The 13106-nt window shown below is 39.0% G+C and overlaps 1 protein-coding gene across 5 annotated transcripts in view; it reads right to left on the reverse strand.

Moving 5' to 3' along the window:
• The window catches only part of LOC110980432 (protocadherin-16-like), a 51191-nt gene that overhangs the window by 18887 nt on the left and 19198 nt on the right, over positions 1–13106 (reverse strand). For all 5 annotated transcript variants that reach the window (XM_022237101.2, XM_022237098.2, XM_022237099.2 and 2 more), the window contains exon 3: positions 347–623. In XM_022237101.2, coding sequence (XP_022092793.2) covers positions 347–623 — 277 coding nt within the window. The remainder of the gene's footprint in view (positions 1–346; positions 624–13106) is intronic.

A 13106-nucleotide genomic window follows, 5' to 3' on the forward strand; every position in this document is an offset into this window, starting at 1 on the left:
GTGATATGAGACAAATCAATCAATTATGCAATATGACGGTGCTTAAAAAAGATCTTGAGTTGTCACTTATGGGTGTGCATGAGAATCAAATGACCATGCAGACCAGGTTCTGCTGGAAATAATGTTATTCCACAAACTTCTAAGTGGATGCACATTCCAAACAACTAGTTTCATAAGATCTGACCAAAAGAGTGAATGTGCACTTTATGAAGGCATGAAGACGTACAAGCAATAATTGTAATATTTTGGACTGCACAATGTTTTGAATGTTCACTCAACTTTTATTGGCATCAACAGTTTATGCATCGACATTATGTGCAGTTCAGACACTGCACTGCATCCTCACCTGCATAAGTTGATGGATAAAACACCGGTCTGTTATCGTTGACATCTAGTAACGTTATCTTCACTAGGGCTATACTGCTCAAACCCCCACCGTCTGTTGCCTGTACTGGAAACTCCAGCGATGTCCTGCCCGCATCCCGATCAAGCTGAGTAGCTGTGCAGATGTAACCATCGTCACTTTGGATGTAGAATTCCGGCTGTGGTTGGGAACCGTAACCCGGGCTGAGGGAGTAGGTAACGAGGCCAAAGTTGCCTGAATCGGGGTCTTCAGCTTGGACCTGAGTCAAAAGAAGATAAATGAACAGGGATTTGTGAGATTCAGTCCAGTCAAGCATCGGACACCAGTAACCACTCCTTATGCATCACCTGAATGCAACAAGATCAAACACCAGCACTGTGTAGAAAACTGATGAATTAAAGTATAATGTACATACATGTAAAAACCACATTATTACAGGATGTGAAGCCTCCTGAAACCGGTTGAGGGCAGAACGTTTGTGAGACACTGTTGCTTGCAAAAGAACTCATGTTAAATGTACGTGTACTGGTAGTGCAATGGGTGGTACCAATGGCTATACAACATGTCAACATACACATGTACATGTATCTCTTAGAGACACTGGTTGTTGCCAATTATACATGCAGCCAATTTTAGAGACTAAAAAAGGTTGTCCACCGGGAAGCTTGAACTTTTACTCACTCCTCATGCCTTTCCCCACTGGAGTCAACAAATTCTGACTGTTACATTTTGTACTGAATTTCTCTCAACTGAAGTCCAACAAAAGTACCAAGTTCATTTTCCCATCCATGATACTCTTCACTTTTAAGTTTTCCCAATGCCTGCATGTGCTTTCCACAGGTGGGAAGCCCTTTTTGTCAAACAGTTTTACGGTTGAACCTCCAACAGCGCAACTAACCACCGAGATTACCCATTCCCAGAAAGTCTGCAAGGTGCTGTGAACATACCTATGTACAAATGCCTTTTGTTGGTTACAACACGCTGGTTTCCTATTCAACATGTTGGCCACACACTGTAAAATGTTATGTAAGAATACCCAAGCCACAATAAACACTTTCTATTGTTAATTTATTGATCGATCCTTACTGTCCACTGTCAGAATCAGTTTCCAGGACAAGGATCACATGGTCTATGCTACTTTACACTGCATGTACAGTACATGTACATGCATTCAGATATACATGTACATGTATTTTAATGTTTTCTCCACCGGTTCATATTGGTACAGTATGTATCACTTCTTTTTTTTATTCAGTATTAGAAACCCCCGTTAACAAAAAGTACAATTCATTACTTTTACATGCTCCTTTCACTGTATGCCCATAGCTGAGCCTTCCATTGGGAATTCATTTAGAAAATTTTATTCCCCTCACATAAAATGCAAAAGGTTTACTATTACTAGTCTTTAACCCTAAGGGAATAATGAAAGATTTTTGAATGGAATTTTCTGAGCACACGAAAGCTAGTCACTACTATTGTAGGAACTTAGTGATTTAGCAATAACATGTTGTATACTGTACCTGTGTACATTGTACATGTACACTATATGTGTACTGTACATGTGTACATACACAGCTCACTTGTTCAACTCCTGCATACGAAAAAATCCACCTTGATCACTTTTAAATTCTCCCAACTATACGTGGAATGCAGCCATACAACCATTGACTACTGATCTAGCAACAGTGGCCCTGGCATGAGTAATGTGTTGATACATGGCTAATTGCCACAGAAAGACCGGCAACACAAATAACTGGGCCATTAATTTGGCAAATTTAGATCCTTCAAACCCATCTCAACAACCACAAGGCAGATTTTCAGCCATTTGGGCTGGGGTGGTATTGAGGGTTGCTTGGAGTACAAGCACAAATTTCTGAAACACAAGTGTGCATGTCGAGGGCACAGAGTACAACACACCTGCACTGTACAGCGCAAGTAGGTTAAGAACTACAAAACAAAATGTTGAACTATTCGTACATGAATGTTCAGTTGTACCAAATATTGTTTATGAGCTCACTTTAACAAAAAGTTTAATGAAACCTCTGTTATAACTTATATAAGGGTCTTACATTTTATAAATGGTGCACTCACAGTGTGAAAATGTAGAGAGAAATAAGCAAACAGAAATCAATAGAATGAACGATAACAAACAGACATCCCCTACAAAATAAAAGGACAACAAAACAATCCACTAAACATCATTAAAAATTAAAGTATATTTATAGGAATATTAAGAGCAAAGTACAACTGTGAAAATACTTCAATGCAGGGTCCAAATTGCTTTCAAGGAAATGGCTAGGTTGGGGTCCTATAATATCTCAGCTCTAACAAAGACCAAGGCACGTAGGTATTCATGGTGTGTGGAATTACCACAGAAATTGCTAAAAGGCACAACCTAGTGGACTGAAGAAAAACATAACCCTACTCACATGTAGTGGAGTCCATTCTTTACCCTTGCACAACAATCCCAGTAAAACCCAGCCTTTCAACAAAAAAGGTCTTGCCTTGAAGATTAAGCAAAACCACCTGGCTATGAAAGCTGGCCATTTTTTAAAAAATCTTCACTATTATTAATAACTCGGGGGGTTCACCGCCAGAACGACAAAAGAATGAAAATAAAAGGGTGGCTGATTAACACCTAGGGATATTATGATAAGCAGGGATTGGATGCCCTGTACTGGATAAAGAACCACCACCACAAGTTCAATAGTTCGTATTCCACAGGGAGCGCGGAAATACCACCAATAAGTGCACTGAATAGGCCAATGACTTGCGGTAGACGAGGGTTTTTGTTTTGTTCATACACCGACATATTACAGGTTTTTTCTTTGTTAACAAGAAGTAAAAACAGCTCACTGATTGCATGACATGTATATCAGGGCACAGGGACCTAGATTTCTCCCTACATGCTACTAAAGTTGTTGAGCAGAGTCTCCTCTGCCAGTCCAGAATCATTGCAAACTCTTGTTCTTTTCCAAAGTTGATGGCCATGCCTTCATTTTCACATCTTCTGTATTATCAGTGAGATAGCAACAAATTGGCCTGTGCAACAACCATTCCCCTCTGCACTGTTCTCGTCACGAACTACAAGCCCAGTAGTTAACAAAACAGCAAGTAGCATAGCTTTTGGTATTATTGAGAACCAAAGTGATACTCTGTGTATCATGCTTTTTGATTAATGGCTTGTTTGGGAATACCACAAAGTGAATAATTAACATGGTATCGTGCACGAGGTACCATCAGTTGTATACAGAAATGCTTTGTGGTTGTCTGGAAACCTTTAAAGGGTGAGGCAAAAGCATACATGAACTTTTCAAGTGCATTTTACCTGTTTGCATACAACCATGGATTGTGTAATTTATACAACGACTTGACATTGGTTCACCTGGACTCGGTATCAATTCAAATGGGTAAAATATGGAGTTATTGTAAAGATTAGTTTTTTGGTGCAATTTATCAAACACACAAACAAAAATCAAACCAAAAACTGATAAAAATTCCTAACTCTCTGAGTCTAAAGCTATGGATAAATTCTGCAAAGCTTAGTTGATCAATATGAGCGGTGAACAAAAAGATTCATTCTGTTAAATTCAAGTTGGTATATTCACATAAACAGCAATGCATTCCGGAAAAACTTGCCGGAAAGTTAGAAATACTGCCCCCAGTCTAGCCTTGCCCTGTGTTTGCTTTACACAAATTCCTAACCTTACACAAAGACTGAAATCACGCCTATGGCAATTCATGATTCTCTTACATTCTCTCCCTGGGAGTGAGCTGCTTATTGCTGCTTTTTACTTCTGTCTGCAATCTCCAAGATTGAAAATAAAAATGTACACGTACAACTTGCCCGGGGAAATCATTATGTTTGAACACTGGCCAATTGACTAATCAGTTTATGCATGACTGATAACTGAGGTGTATTTGGGCACAAACAGGTGTAGGACTCATGTCACTTACATGTAGATTTCAAATTAGCCTTTTGAAATGAACATAAATAGAGTACTGCTTGCAAAACGTGTTAACATTCGTATTGTACAATAATATGCCGGGAACGCTTACTATTTTCAGAGCACTGAATTTAGCCTGAGGTTCAACTAACAAACTCAAGAAAAAAATAAGCACATTAACTGAGGAAAAAGAGTTCAATTTGTATAAGGGAAAAAAGGGCTGCAAAAACCTTGGCAGGGTTGTCATTGAGGAAAGAGCCACAGACCTTCACAAAATTCCAGATATTAGGCATGTACCTAACCAAACCGGACACGAAAGTTATTCCAATTTTCTATTCTTGTCACTTGGAGTGGAATGTTACCTCAGTCAAAAAAGGCCAACCTCAAACTGTCTTGATGAACATAAACAGGCTTGATGTGGTGTGAGAGCACCGTAACTGCATCTTGCTCATTTTCACAATATACACCTGCTCATTGGCAAAATGGTCTGGCTTTAGAAATGTCCCTTACACTTGGCATCCAATTGAAATTAGCAAATGGTCTGCCTATACTTAAAAGCAAACCTCTTTCCTCAGCATGAAGACTGTCTATTCCTTCAGCTTCAAATATTTCTTACATGCACATACAATGGAAACCAAGATGCTTTGTATTGAAATATAGTTTTCAACTTCAAACATACTGCATGTATCAAGGTGGCAAGTCACAACCAGTAATTTTCATTTTAGAATTCCCCATTGACTAGCCTATGGAGGAATAAAAACCTCCATGACTAGACCTTGATTTTTAAAACCCTTTCCTCAACCACTTCCAGCACCTGATAATGAACAGTGAATACAGACTCCTTCAAGAAGCAAATGATAACAAGAGCTGATCTATCCTAATTTCAGATTTACCCTGGGGGAAAAACCATCTGAAACCACTACTGTCACTTTTTACCACGACTTCCAAGGATTCTATTTCACTACGACCTCTGACCCCTTAGGCATTTTTTCAGGACAAGGTCTGTTTAATATCACAGGAATGCCAATGACACTGCTTCTTAGCCAAGGTACATTGCACATGTACTGTACTCAGCCAAGGTGCACTAGCAAATAACCATTACTGATACCTTGAGAGCTGAGAGTCTCACCAGCCTGGGCCTAAAGGGCAGACCTAATCTGTCAAGTTGTCTGACCTCTGGTGATTTGTGTTGTCATTTTGTTTTATCAAATCCAAGAAGTGTGTGGAAGGTCTGTGGCAACTGTACATGCATGTACATAATATACATGTACATAGCTCCGTGGGAAGATATAGTCATTATAGATCTTTTTGGAATACTGACAAGATGGGTGGGGGGTTAGTCTTCAGAATCTCTACCTCTCTCTTGTTTCCCTAATGATGCACTGATAAACATGTACATGTACAGGTAATCTGGAACCCTCACAATCGCCTCGTTTTTGATCAAAAGAAAGAAACATCTAACCCCATGGTGCCATTACTACATGTACATGTACTACAAACCATTTACATGTACATGAACTTAACCTCTCCAACTTGCTGAGCTTCAAAATCTGAGCAATTTAAACTTCGAACTCAGTTTCAAACACAGTACCTGACTTGCAACTACTTTGTCATGATAATGTTACATAAAAAAAGGGTCTACATGGGTAATTCCAGAAATTAGGGGTCCAATTTTTTCGTGTCCTTGTCACATCTGATATATGATTTTGTAAGTTTAGAACACACTTTCTAATTTCCAAGAGTGACGAATTAATGTAACTCACCTGCCAAACAAAAATAGTAATACATTGTAGTTTAAAATTACTATCAGTGATATTTCCATGTCAAATAACAAAGGTAAGATGTAACAGGGACACAGAAATGTCACAATTTTGGACCCCTAATTTCTGGAATTACCTACATAAGCCTACATGTACATTTGTGGTGTATTGGTCAGATATATGTACATGTACTTTTTGCAGTTTAAATTTAAATACATATACTCTCAGATTTGCAAGGGAATTTTTAATCTTGGGGGCAAAAGTTTCACCACAATGCTAGATTTTTTATATCATTTTGAAGAGATCTACAAAGACCTACCATCAACAGCTCAGTTGGAACTACCCTAAAACTGTGCCGAATATCCAAATATTTGATCAATTATCGAATAATATTTTCAGAATTTGAATACTCCAATGCAAAATTCATGAAAAGAAAGGGAGAATTTTCCTTTGTTTCAAATGAGAAATATTGCACTATGGAGGCTTGTTTCAAGCAGATTCAAATGAAAACAAAAATCTTACAACGATTCAAAAACTGAATTATTCATTAAAACAATGTAAAAGGAAAAGAAATTTAGCAGGGCAAGAAGTATTGTTCGTCTGTTAAATCTTGCTAAATCGTGGCCGGAGATACTCCTGCATGTAGAAGTGAGAAGCTATTACAGTGATTATAATGTACATGTACAACTGTGTATTATTGCAACTGATTTTGTGGTTTGTTCAGAAAATCTGCCGGTAGGTACGACCGAATGTGGTATTTGGATATTTGATCGAATTGAAGGATGAATATTCGAAAAGTGAATCATTAGAATTGACTCAGCCCTATACTACCCCACTAATTCTTTAACAGTGACCAAAATGGCCATTTCTTACAAAAGTCCTTGATGGCCAGAATAATAGAGCAATACAGTGTAAATAAGAGCAGTTTCCGAAGTCCAGAGCCACAGGTGTGAAGAGCAATAAATTGGTCGTTACCGGCTTGGTAAGCAGCATTCAACCATGGATTCAATTGTAAGGTTAACATGTAAACAGTCTGGGTTCAACACTAGGTCACTTCACTTTACCCTTGAAAAGTGTGTCTGATCTGTGCCTCTAAATGTCACAGGTGTCTCTGATCAGGATATTATTAAGCATTGGGTAAACATTTCTGGTATGTTGTTGAGTCCAGGGAGTTGCACTTTACTTGCCTTTCATTCACGAGGGTCATTGTTCGAATCCCACCTGATACACCATGCACATGACAACTGTGCATGGCACTGCATGCCCTGTTTTCTGAAAATCGATACTCTCAAAATAAAATCTTGGTGATTGACAAGTTCCTCCAACACTTAATATTGACATTTGCTTTCCTCTCTGCTATAACTTCTGGCTGCAATGTGCACATGTAATAGAGGGATGGAATATGCTATCTAGCATCTCCATAAATAAACAAATCAGCAACTGTCCACAGAGTACTTGGTTCATAATCTTGGGCAACTAAGTGGGGGGGGGTGCAAAGGTGCTGCCCCCTGCCCCCTCCCCCCTCCAAAACTAAAAGGAGGGCCAGGTGAAAGAAATGAAAAAATGGAGACAAAAGGGAAGAAAACCACCAATTTGTTTGGAAAAACCTCAACACTGACCCCCTGCCCCTGCTAACCCCTTTCCAACCCCCTAACCCAAAAGGGGTCCCCCAAACTGAAAAAAAAATTTTGGCGATGCCCATGATGAATGACCTGTCCTGAGACATACATGTACATGTACAATCATGAAGATGATGTGATTAATGTGCATCGGGGGATGGGGGTGAATATTCCTAGAATTTCCAATTCACTTCACGACCAGAAATATTCAAATAATGCTGTAACGGAAGTGCCTCCCTGCTGTCAGGTTTCAAAAATTATCCTTTAGTTGTAATAGCATCCGAACAGGGACAAGGAAGTAACTAGTTTTTCAATAATTGTGAAATCATGGGCTCTCTCCAGGCAGCCTATGGTCCAAAATAATTCAAAGAATGCTAAACAAAGTTAACAAACCACATGTACAGCCATACTTAGCGCTCCGTATTTATCCATGGTGATTTACAGCACATGTACAGAACAGGGTCAAATTTCATGAAAAAGAAACCAACAACTGGGCTACAGAGACATAACATGTAGAGGCATGTGGGTTCACGTAATCTGGAAGCTAAGGGCCTGTTCACTCTTCAGTCTCAAGCAGAAGCACAGTTCATTTGATGTCAGGAAATACACATGTACATGTACGAGTACTTGCAGCAAAATTGGCTGAGTTGAAGGTGCTCAACTTTTGAAAATGTGCAGCGCGAATATTTGATCTGATGCCACAAAACCATGCTTGTCTGCACTTCTGCACCAAGTACATATGAACTGGCCTTACCCACAGAAATTTACCCATCCAAAGAACTTGAACCAACTGTAGGACACATCTATTTTGTGGTTATTGTCTGTCCCCACAGAAACCTTTGTAGAAGGTCATCAAAGTCTTCACCCACAGCAAGGTTCTACCCCCCTCGCCCCACCTGAATGGTCCCAGTACTGGTGCATGGGGGCCTGCTTGTCACCCAACTAGGGACACCTGATGTCTAGACTGACTCACAGAGGTGCTAATTGCATTATAGCTAGGCTTATACTCAAATGACTGAACACCTTGCTCTTGTTGGTCAAAAACGGAAGCCATGTGGTCATTAGAAAAGATGTACAGTGTACATGTAGAAAGGATCTAAAGTTGTGCAGTGCATGTGCATATGGAACATCATGTACATGTACATGTAGATATGTACATGCGCTGCAGGCTCAGATGTACATGTATATATATGCCTGTACATGTACTGTACATGTATGTACACTGTACTTAGTGCCTGTAGGTCAACAAGACAGCGTGTGTTTGTTGTCCCACGCAACATGCTTGCTCTAGCCTCTTACCATGCTCTTACCCCTCAAGTCTCTCTTAACATGCTGCCTTCAAAAACAGCACTGGCTCTGAAAACACCCTCTCAATTAAGAAAATACACAAGATCAAACAGCAATCAAGAGGTGTTAGTTGGAGCCAAGGGAGGAATGCTTGCCAAATCCCGGCCAACAGGTGCGCTGATTTTGGAAAACATCGGGTGTATGGTGATTAGAGGAATCCTCTAACATGGCGCACTTCAACATTTCCCGTGACAAACTTCTGTTGAAAAACCTCCAATTCAGTTAGTTGAATACAGCAACTGTTACATGTACCTACATACATGTAAATGTGCATGCTGTTAACCATTGTGAACAGTTCAGTGTCATCAAATTCAGTTCCAGATTCAAAAACTGGTGGCTTCCGGAACCTGGGCACAAATTCAGTTGAGTATTTTCTAATTAGCCTCACGGAAGTATTGTGGGCACGACAGCAAGGCACTATTCGACGTGGATAAATATTGAGCAAACACCAAAGATTTCACCCAGACCAACTAGCACCCTACTGTTGTGTCTTCCACACTTCAAAAGGCTAATGTGACCCACTCCAAAGTATCTCTGCTAATACCACATTATTAATATTTAACAATCTTTAAAGTTGACAAATTCAGAAAAATCTTTATTACATCATGTACTTCCACTCACACTCCAACAAGTTTGCAAGAAATTTTTTTCTTAGTTTTGGGCACATCTTACAAAGAGTTCATTGTGCATTTTGAAAACACAATTGGAAAATCAGGCCTAGTTGAATTTCATTTGATAACTGTAGAGGGTATAAGTGTACACGTACATGTAACTCACAATTTATGAATGGGAATGTTGAAAGTTGGATGAAATTGCACTGATTGTGAAATTTTGAGGTAAAACTACTGCTCCAGCAAAGGCACTTGAGGTAAAAAGCAAAGTGTGCCACATTAGGGTATATCAACAACAACTGAAAATAGTGGAAATTCGTGTTTTTTCATCTCAGATGAGTGATCCAGGATGGAAATGTGAATAGAATTAGTAATGGACATAAACAGGAGTATCTTTTATGGAAGAAGCCTGTTCATCAGCACTGTAGCAATAACATGTATATGTATACATTTATATATACACAATGCATTTACAATGTAACTTCATTTTGTAATTTATTGGCAGGTTTTGCTATAGGGGCATTTTTGGCTCTACGAAGGCAGAAAGTATGTGTCAGTTTGGGGTATTTACATGTATGAGCCAGTACTGGTAACTGTAATTAGTTATCCACACGTTAAAAAAGAAAAGTAGTTCCAACACGTCTTATACCGGTATTCATATTAAAAATTTTGAAAATTCTAGTTTCAACACCTGACTTATGAGTAGGGCCAACATTGAACATGAAATTTTCAGACATCACCATATCTGCAAAATGGGTCTTTTCTCTGTGGTGAAACCTTGTAAGTGAACATGTAGCAACAGGAAAAATAACTGTATCATTGCAAGATGTCCTATGGATACCAAGTATAAGGTGCCATACTTAATAGTTGGGTCTACCTGCAGGTGACCTGGATCTATCAATAGTACGTTATGATTTCAGATAGGAGAGGAGTAGAACCAGAATGACCCCCCTCCCCTCATCTGTCAGCAAGTTCCCCTTAGGATAAGAACCACACACAGCATGGGCCAGGCCTTCCAATCTTGTTGTCCAGCTTAATTTTTGGACAGCATTTCTGGGTCATCAAGCTTGGAGACAGCTCTCAAACAAACAGGCTGCCTGGGTTGAATGACACTGCACTAGTGCATTATGCAGTCATATTCTGGAGGCAGTGTACATTGTATGATGAGGATTAAGGCATGAGGATTAAGATTTTAAAACTCTTACTTGTTGAAGGCAGACCACCACTATACACTGTATATCAACTTCCTGCATTCAGCTGGTTTGTGTAATCAGATCAAATAATAAAAAAGTGTAGTGACTTTAGTTTATCCCAGAATTCCTCTTATTAAGCAATATGGCTGAGATAACTGGAGTTTTAATGTGTTTAGGATCAAATCAGGGTACAAGTGTATTAACAGAACTTATTTCAATATCATCACAACTGCCTAACAACAGAAAGAATCACATGCTGTACAGAAAGATAACTTTCTTGGTGCTATGGTAGGTACATGTACATGTATCTCAAATGAGGATGCTAGGGTACAAGCTTGTGCACATTCAAACGAAGATTGGTTATGTACATTTTGCATCATTCGTGTGCACTTGTAAAACTAGGGTCTGCCTCTTGTAGGACGTGACCTCGAACACACCAAGAATTTCCTAATGCATACATTCTAGTAAAGGCATGATATTAGAAAAAAGTACATGTAAATGAAAAAAAAAGAACAGCGAGGCAAAGACAACCACACTAGATATATTCATCAGTACTTTCCCCAACTAAAGTTCAATTCTACCGTTACCAAAATAAACAGAATAGATATTTGCAGCTGACTTGAATGCCACTAACTGCACATTGTGCACAAGCAAGGACTGCTTTATCATTGCAATTTTCACATGGCTGGTTACCAACAATACCAGTGACACACTTTCTACCTAGAGTCAGCTGCCCATTGAACGAATAACAAAAGTGAGGGAATTGATTTGACCTTACAAAAGGAAAGCAGACAAAGTCTTTTTTTTTGGTTAGCATCCTTGGCCACTGAGAAAGTTCACAAAAGAAAACTGGGCTCGTTAGAGAACGCATTTCTGCTGAACAAGTTCAAAGGAATATCCATTTCTCTGTAGATTACCAAGATTAAATAAGTTACATTTGCAGAAGCCGAAAATTCAAATTGCACTGCAGATGGACCAAATAAGTGGGAAGAAACTTTTAAAAAACCCTTGTATACATACATTAGATAGCAAGTGCATGGCAGAAAACACCAACACCAACAGCATCATTCAATCCAGCACCTCAATGAACATGTACATGTACATGGCCTACATAAACACAGTTTCCAGGCTCATGAGAAACAGATCGGCTGTTTGGCACAAACGTTGTATAGAATTTATGCCTTGGAGAAAATCATTTAAGGTCTAGAGAAGAGGGGGCCAATCTCTGACCGACAAAAATAATAACACTAGCAATATGTAAATATCACAGTATCTGCATTCACATGTAAGAATCCGAAAGTAGTCCATCAAGGACATGTATATACATAAATGAGTACATATAGAAGCTATACGTATTCTAATTGGTTCCTAAACCAAACAAATCATTTGCATTCCTGCCATCAAATCAAAAATGATTATGCTTGAAGCAGAGTACCGGTACATGTGTAGGCCAAGCTGGATTTTATAAGATAACTGATCACCAGATACAACATCGGGTCAAGATGTGCGCACATGTCTTCACTGATACAATTTCATGGGAGACTGTCTGGCATTCTTGGAGGAACAGGAACCTTGAAAATAAATGTTGAGATTTACGACTGCACAGGCAATTGGAGTGGCTAAGTTGTTGGTAATTGGCAGTTACAATGGTGACATCGTAACCTTCTAGGAAAATACCGTGTTGCAACGATTAATTCTGCACGTTTCACATGAACACACACGGCGAAAAAAATCTGCGTACTTGCACTACATGCAATAAACCAGCCTTTACGCAACCAGTTCTGGTAACAAGACATAACAACTGTCAAATGCCACATAAAACATTCTGTGACCTATTTCCACCCCAACTAAAATGCAAACGAAACAGACTGAATATTAAACTTGAAGAGTTCAAACAAACTACATCAAATGTATGTTTTTAAGTCATTTCAAACCATCAAGTTTAAAATACTGACTGTGACAGTTAATAAAATTTATTAAACTACGAAGCGTTTACATAAGTTTTGCCTGATGGCACAGACTGCTCAAGGGAAAACAACAAATTATAAAGGGGAAACAAATGTCCACATTTACAATATGCTGAAGTTATTCTAAAATACAGAAACAAAAAAAATTTAATTTGGTGAGTATTAATGGCCGTTCGAAGGACTCTAAGAAACGTTTGTGGCACCACTATGCAGTCTGTCTTTCAGAATCAGAAATCATGTACATGTATGTACTGGTGGGATCATCTTATCAGAGTTTTCAAATTCAAGTTTCCCCAAA

Source organism: Acanthaster planci, linkage group LG02, assembly GCF_054643075.1.
Source record: "Acanthaster planci isolate LZ-2023a linkage group LG02, COTS_SCS, whole genome shotgun sequence".
Lineage (NCBI taxonomy): Eukaryota > Metazoa > Echinodermata > Asteroidea > Valvatida > Acanthasteridae > Acanthaster > Acanthaster planci.